This window comes from Uloborus diversus, chromosome 6 (genome assembly GCF_026930045.1).
Source record: "Uloborus diversus isolate 005 chromosome 6, Udiv.v.3.1, whole genome shotgun sequence".
Classification (NCBI taxonomy): Eukaryota; Metazoa; Arthropoda; class Arachnida; order Araneae; family Uloboridae; genus Uloborus; species Uloborus diversus.
In genome coordinates this window covers 61397769-61406392 of record NC_072736.1, presented here as the reverse complement: position 1 = coordinate 61406392, position 8624 = coordinate 61397769, and the positions used below count along the sequence as shown (strand labels likewise).

The following is an 8624-nucleotide window of genomic DNA, read 5'->3' as shown; positions in this document are numbered from 1 at the left end:
GGTTAAAGTTATATAAAACTACTTTATTTCAATAAATAGCTATAGAAAATTGACTAAAGCATTCATACTTTTAAAATTCATTTCCCTCAAAACTAAAGGTTAAAATCTAAAAAATTCCAAAATCTCCAAACTTTACTTTTAAGGTACAGTATCATTTAACACTGAGTTTCTCGAAGACCACTGATAATTCTTAAATGGCTTTTCCCTACAAAATACTGTTGTGTGACTGGTCAACCAAAAATATGACTAAAATTTTCCATAAATATCCTTTTCATGTAAAAAAAATCATCATCAGAAAAACTTTCCTAGTTTCCCCTAATCTTTAAAAAAATAAGTACAAACGAAACTACAAAAATTTTGGTAATCATTTATTTAAGCAGGAAATATTAACAATTTTTCACCTCATTTGATTTAAAAAAGTTAACTTTGGTAAAGAGAAAGTTATATAACTTTTTACAGTGCTTCTTAAACAAAGGGTAAAGTTGTTCTGTTCTTGGTATAATATTCACATCCTCATGGTTTTAAGCAAAATAAATTTCGTACTTTATCCATATATTTTTGCATTTACAGATTGAACTTTATTTGAGGCACAAGAATCAAATCACCATGCATACATGCTCCGATTTGACATACATCACAACACATAAAAGATAGGAATGTTGTTTCAATCAGTGACGCAGCATGCATTGGTAGCACTGGGGGAAAGTTTTTGTTGTTGACTTAGATCTAATGCTTGCTTTTTGCTAACTTTTGGGCTGCCAGTCTAAATATAATTACCATTTTATCTATCTCGTCAATTTTTGTGATACGTTGAACCCCTTGAGTGCCCCAAAAAAATATAAAAACTTTAAATATACAGCGAAAAAAAAGGGAGGGGAGAAATTCTCAACTCGAATAAACTATAGAGGGCGCTGCAGCCACTGTCTAATGGCGGATGAAAAAAGTAAAACAAACACATGCCGAAACTTATAACTTGCTTTGACGCATAGTGAATGACAGTAATTTTTCATCGTGTTTGTAGGAAGCTTTCTTTTCTATTCTTCTGAAATTACATTACACCATAAACTGTCTGAAGCCTGTAATTTACCCCAAGGAAAACACGTGGAATGGAATGTTTTACCTTTTCCTTTAGTATTGTTAATCACCGCAAGGTAGCATATTCGAGCTCTGGAGTTGCGAATAAATTTAACAGTAAAATAAAAACAATACTATAAATTTATAAGTTGGCAACAAATTTCAGGCATGTGTTTCGGAGTTTCAAGGAAAAAAGTGCTTGTGTAGCTTTGGGTGTTCTTCCATTCTCACATGTGCTGTAAATATTTCATTTGTATTGTCCCGAGTATAAAATTTGGAATAACGGTGTAGATTGTTGGAGGTATAAAGCTTCTCCACTGGGAACAGCTAAAGACCTCAATGTGTGTTATCAAATCAAATCACCCTTTTTGAACGCAAAAAAGTGCGAGTTTGCGGATTTAAAGTCAATTAGTAATTTCAAAGGTTTTGGCCCCTTGCATTTTGTCTTAAATAATTTGTCTGCCATGTATAAAATAATTGCTTGAGAGCTGTATTAACAATCATTTCAATTATATCAATCATGCAGTGCTGCAAAACCAAATTGTGTACAAGTAATATCAGTTAAGATACAAATTGCACTATGCTTTCCCTGGAAGGTTCAATCGCCGCGAACAGTCTCGCAGAATACTCCAATTACGGATGCAATGCTACGAGGATAAGCAGTAGAGAACATAACTTGACGTGACAGAAGAAAGCTAACTGTGGTTTGGAATTTCAATAAAAATCAGCCAAAAGTGAAAGTAAAAAAAAAAAAAAAGTTAAGAAGTGTGCCCTCGGTAGTTCCTCCAATTTAAGTTCACCATATTTGCAGTTGCAATAATATTCTAGGTTGCATCACATTCAAAAATACTTAGCATACAGCATTGACTCTGACATTTGTGAAAAAATAATTTACGAAACACAGGCAAGAAATAGATTATAAGTACACTTATACAAAAATAAAAATATTGATGACAAAACCAGAAACTGTGTAGTAGATACGAAATTGAGTTGAACACAACATAACATGCCTTCTTCTGATCATGAGACTTATGGACAATTCCTTTAGTTAACAGACCGAATCAATAACTGCACAAAACACACTACAAAGCTCCAAATATATTCGATCCCTGTTTTCTTGCATGAACTTATTGTGGAACGTGAACTCTTCTTTTAAATTATGAAATTAAATTTTGAAGATTTTCCGAAACAGTAGTCAATGAATTTGTTTTGGCTCCGTAACGGACGTATCTTAGGAGGTACGTCCATTATTGATTCAAAATTATTATTTAAACGTTTTTCCTGTAAATCTTCAAAATTTTATTACATTATCTAAAAAAGAGACTATATTTTCCATAAAGTTCTTGCAATGAAAAAAGAATCTTACATATTTGTACGGACGTATCTCATGAGATACTACCGTTACTGATCTATTAAATATTATTCAAATATTGTTCCAGAAAATCTTCAAAATTTTATTACATGATCTGAGAGAAGAGTCCATATTCTTCATGAAATTCATGCATATGAAACAAGGATCTAATATATTTGTACGGACGTATCTTATGCGAAACGGCAGTCACTGAGCAAAAAAAAAAAAAAAAAAAAAAATAAAATAAAATAAAATAAAATAAAATAAAATAAAAATAAAAAAACAAAAATAAATAAATAAAAATAAAAACAAACAAATAAACATTATTTCTGCAAATCTTCAAAATTTAATTGCATTATAAATAAAATAAGAGTCCATATTAGTTCATGCAATGAAACAAGGATTTTTAACATATAATAAATTTGGAGTTGAAATCTTTGTTGGGTGTTTGTTCAGCAATTGATTGATTTGTCTGTTATCGCGGAATTGTCCTTAGATTGATTGAATACTCAAAGGCTTGCTATTGATTTGAAGATATACTTCCTGTAACTGTGTAGTAAGCTGGATATGTTGACTCTTTTATATAAAAAATTTCAAAAGCAAAACGTTTTATTTAAGCAAGCCCAGAAGAGAGAAAAAGTTGAGCATATCAATAAAGTCATTGCAAGCAATGTGTAGAAGTGCAATAAAGGAGTGACTTGGCAGTTCTTTTTCTTTCGCTGACAGGAAATATTTGTGACTCTGAAATATTTCGTTTTCCAGCATCATTTGCTTTTTATTATTAGATTTTCTTCTATTTATTCTATATTTTTTCATGATAAAAGCACCGGATAGACACAAGTCCAAGATTTTACACAACCCACAGTCGTAAGCAATACGAAGATGAAAAATCTGAACTGTAGTGAAATATTCAAAAAATCAGTAATCCAACGTCAGAAAGCACAAATATTGCAAAATATTGCAGACACGTGTTTCGGTGTTACAAGGAACACCTTTTTCAATGCAAAGAAATGTGAGCTTCTGGATGAAAAGTCATCCGAGAAAAGCTTTTCTCGGATGACTTTTCATCCAGAAGCTCACATTTCTTTGCATTGAAAAAGGTGTTCCTTGTAACACCGAAACACGTGTCTGCAATATTTTGCAATATTTGTGCTTTCTGACGTTGGATTACTGATTTTTTGAATTTTCAGCACAAAGGTATTTATTCGTTATGTAGTGAAATAGTTCAAAAAACACCCTTTGTTAAAATTTGTCTTTTGATATCGGGAAAAGGTTTACCGGAAGCCCTATCTCATCCATTCTTTTTAAATTAACAGAGTGCTCAATATGTGTAAAAAAGGGAACTAATGTTGTTTTCACACCGGCAGCGAGGACGGCAAAATCCATGTCACCGTCTTTTTGTGCACGTAACACTAAAAATGTTTTGGCCTTCGTCGCTATTGTCGAAGGGTTAAAAGGATCCAATTTCTGTCGATGTCAATGTTCTTTTCAGACTATCACAGCGATTCTCGTACTGTCGAAGTTTTTTTCGATGCCGTTTTCTTCCAGTCACGTGGACGAAATTAGCACAGAGTTCACCTGTCATATGTCAAGTTAGTCCCGTGACCGAGTTAAAAACGATAGCGAAGTCAAATCTGAGGCGTATGAGCATCAGGCAGAATGAATCTTCATAACACTCATTGGTTCTATTTGATTTGAAACAACCCACGCGAACTGCCAACTATTTGTTAATTGCCGTCTTTTAAAATAAAAATCAAAACTTTGTGAATGCGTGAATTTAACTAGGCTAGAGCGGCGGTTGTGATTTGCTGATTGCACTATGACGTAAGATGGTACATGAAAATCGTCACTGTTGGTGTGAAAATCACATCAACTCAACACTACATCAGGCAGCAGCGATGGCAGCAACGTATTTCGTCGGAGTCGCCGGAGGTCTGAATCCACAACAGGTCAACTTTGATCATTCAGTACATATCGTCAAGGAAGACAAGGTCCGGTCGATTGACCCTGAGGCACTTCCTGACTGCCTCCAGGATTATGCCGACCCTTCGATCCAGGGCCTGTAAGTGGGCTTCTGTGAGGACGGGGGCCACGGGGTCGTTGGCCATGCTCTCGCGCATCAGATCCGACAGACGCGCGGGTCCAGTGTGGAAGGTGAACAGGCGGTTGAAGGTGGATAGTCGAATGTAACAGCATTGCAGAAGGGGGCGTAGAATACTGTGCTCATCGTGCAGGGTCTTGCCGAACCTATGTTATAGAAATGGAATTTTAAAAAAATGATACCAAAAGCACATATGAAGCAGTGAGAAGCAAAGAGATGCAAGTGGAAAATTTCAAGTTTTAAGTAAAACGCGTTAAAAGATTAGTCCTAATTAGGCTTTTATTGAAATTTTTTTCTAAATCATGCTGTATAGCAGCAACTACCAGGGCTACTAGTACCATCTCTTGCCCCAAGACAGAGGAGAGGTTCACCTACCATGTGTACTGGTTATCTCCAAATTTTTATTTTTGCCACTTACATCCCTTTGCTGCCGCCTGCCTTGTCTCGTGGTCAGAGAAGTCGGATTGTGACAGGAAGGTACGGATTCGAATCCCGGCTCGGGCATGGACGTACTTTCTCTCTCTTGTCCTTTCTTTGTGTGAATGTGTTGTTATGATGTGAATGGTAGCCTACCCTATAAACGGGTCCTTATGGCACGTGTGTAGTATAGAAGTCGGACTTCACACCAAATTACGGTACAGTTGGAAAAGTGAAGCAGCGGACCCCAAATTGCCAGCCTAGCTGGCACACGACAACAACAACAATAACATCCCTTTGCTTCCTCATATAATATCTTATCAGGTTACGAAATCTTTCATGCTGGTGAAAATTCCGGAAAATTATTGGCAGCTTAGGGGTTTAAAATGCAAGCCATATTCGGAGTCTGTGGGAGTATGGAAAGCTTGATTTGCAGGAGCTAGAATTGTCTTCTGGAGACTGAAAGTTCACACTAGAACCAGTGTGATATTGCAGATGAACAACCGAATGAAAAGCGGTATTTAAGTTAAGAATCCAAAAGATGACTTTAATCTTTTCTGGAAGCATCTCCTCTCAGCTACCAGATGAGTAATTTTTAGTCAAACCGTCCGAAAGTACTATGACGTTCTACCGACATTTACTTGACTCCCCAGGCTCTTCCATGCTGACATGAGGGGTTGCTCGGCTCGTGGGCAGAATCACATAGACACTTCAGGGCCCCACGCAATCGGAAAACCACCTCTGTGGTTACTTCACAGTCAAAGGTATTGATTTGTTATGTGAACTTAGAGGACGTTGTGTCCACGACGAATTTAGCATGAGTCAACCACTATATGCCAGTCCCCCGACCGATTTCAAATTCGTGACCCTTCGGCGGTGACGTCCGGTACTCATTGACCTATCCTATGGTACGTATTTCTTTAAAATCCCGTACTTGTTCTAACTGCAGAGAAATGTCAAATTTAGAATAGCTGGAGCAAGGACGTGTGGTTTTAAAAATCTGTGGGTGGTGCTAAAACACAGGGTCTAAAATGGGGAGGGGGGGAGATTCCAAAAGAGGGTTAAAAATTTGAAATTTAATCCTTACTACTATGGGGTGGGGGAACTTTCTAAAATTTTGAGTACTTGATGGTGGGAAATATTAACTATTATTTTATCAGGTACTTTTATTCTGCAATAAAGAATAAGCAGAACCCCCACCTCCGCGTAAAAGTAAAATTGTAATGTAACCGTGAAAATGTAAAACAGACTCTAACATGACAAAAACATAAAAGTGTAGTCCGTTACTTCATCAATGAAAGGAATACCATATTTGAGTCGCGTTTAGTTGCACAAATTATTGAATATCTTAATTTAAAGTTTTTTTTTAAAAATCCCTGACAAAAAAGTTGTTCAAACCAAACTTTGTGTTCCTACTCTCGGCTCAAACTCACTAAACAGAAAAAACTAGATTTTCTCATTACTGCAGTCAACAACAATTCCCTATTAGCAGTGCTGCAGTTAGAGGAGGGGGGAGTGAACGTGGAGCCCTTTCTACAAATGTTTGTTTTATTGTTGTAAAATAAATGCAAGTTCAATGTAAATTATTTTTATATAAACCACCATTTTAAAGAAAAATATCCGCTTTTTGAATTAAAGTTGGCACAAGTATTCCAAACTAACCAATTTTGGTTTTACAAAAATTCGTCAACGATCGTAGCTATATTGTAAAAAGTTCCCTGAAATACATTAAAAAAATAAAAAAAATTACAGCTCTGCGTATTAGTTATTTAATGATATAAACCAGTTATACGATTTGAAAACTACATCTACAATCCCACTGTAAATGTTGATAGCTTGTATCCTTATATATTATTTCTGTAGCCTGTTTTTTGTTTCTACGCGAGATTTTCCTCAATTCTTGATCGATTTCTTTGATTTACACCTTATTTTAAAGCTTTTCATGCAGGTTACTGACGAAAAATAGACCCACGGTCCAAAAATTGTTTTTTCGGGCAAAAAAAAACCTGTTTTAAAGAGCCAGAATGAGGTTTTCGGTTAAATTTATAACTTTAACTTGCACTGTTACCGACAGAGCTGAATAGCTTGATCGGCAGAGCGTTCGACTGGTAACCAAGAGAATGCGTGGTCGGGCCCACGTCCGGACAATCTGCATCAAAAAATTAGAAAAATATCACGCATTACATGAGCAATGAATAACAAAAATGAGGGAATACATGAGGTAGAAACGCTCCTAGCTGTTATGAAATCTTGATGCAGCACGGAGCTAAATTGATACTCAATTGTAAGGTTTTTTTTTTTTTTTTTTTTTTAAGCTTTGGCTCCGGGAAGAGAATTAAGGGCATAATGTAAGTGAAAATAAGTATCAGGTTTAAGATTTCAGACTACATTGGAATTGTTTTTTGTTCAGTAAAATATAATAAATCGTGTGTTGAAATATAAATACTTCTAATGAGTTTTTGACTCTTTGTACAAATAAAAAAATACTACCTCAATTTAAAGGGTAATATATATATTTTTCTTCTTTTTGCAAAAAAACAAATAGCGTATCACATTTTTACTACATTTGAAAAGCTACGCTTAAAAAAGAACTTAGTTCAAATTATTTTGTATTTTAACCGAGCTGTTAAATGATGAACACGTGCTGCCATCTAAGTCATAACGGTTCAAACAGCCTGCGATAACAAATTGTAAAAATTTTCAAAAATAAAAACACTTCTCGGCAAGAAAAAAAATTTAAAACTACCTGTGGGTTTTTTTTTTTTTTTTTCGGTAGAGCGTTCGGCTATAAACTGTCTGAACTTCGGGTCAGTTAATAATAGCAAATTTACAGTAATATTATGCATTACATGTACTCATAACATACAACAGATAACACATGTAATAAAAAAATTGCAGTGGGAATGCTATTTGCTGTTTCGACTCCTTTATGCTGGCTACAGTTATCATTCAGATAAGTTGACTGCTAATCGAAGGGTGTTCTTCCCTTTTTTTTAAGCTTTGACTCCGTCCAGACCACTGAGCACAATGTAAGCATAAAAAAAGTATTAGATAAACCTCAAGTGGATCCCTTTTGTGCAGAAAAACATTTTCATTGTATGCTGAAATGTAGATTTTTCTAATAGCAGTGTTCGAACTTTTGTACAAATGAAAAAATACTACGCCAAATTGAAACTACGAGTTTCAACCAGTAAATCTTTAATTATTTATTCGAATACGATATAAAACATTAAAATTATTATCAACTTCATTAGTAAGAAATCATTTTCTACTCCTCTGCTTTCGGCTGAAAAAAAAAAACAAAAACATTTTGTCTACGTTCAAAAAATTACACTTAAAAAACGGACTCAGTTCAACTGGTTTTGGTTTTGGATTTTAAGTGCTCGATTAAGAGAAAAACAAGTGCGGGCTTTTAAGCCGTACAGGTTAAAGAAGCCTGCTATGGGAAATTGTTGAATATTCAAAAATAAAAAAATATTTTTTCAACCGAATTTATTACTTCTCTAGAATGTTTGTTTCAATCGCTACGTGAGATCTTCCTCATTCTTTAATCAAATTCCATGTTTTACGAATAATTTTAAATCGTATCATGTTGGCTAATGACAAAACATAAACGCATGATCTTATTATATTTTTTTCGGCGAAAAACTTTTTTACTGTGTTTTATTACGCATTCCTTCA

General features: G+C 34.9%; 1 protein-coding gene across 2 annotated transcripts in view; it reads right to left on the bottom strand.

Moving 5' to 3' along the window:
* Positions 1-353: 353 nt before the first annotated feature.
* LOC129225193 (extracellular serine/threonine protein CG31145-like) overlaps positions 354-8624 on the bottom strand; it is a 213879-nt gene continuing 205608 nt past the window's right edge. For both annotated transcript variants that reach the window (XM_054859760.1, XM_054859761.1), the window contains one exon: positions 354-4672. In XM_054859760.1, the coding sequence (XP_054715735.1) occupies positions 4390-4672 (283 nt within the window). In that variant the 3' untranslated portion in view covers positions 354-4389. The remainder of the gene's footprint in view (positions 4673-8624) is intronic.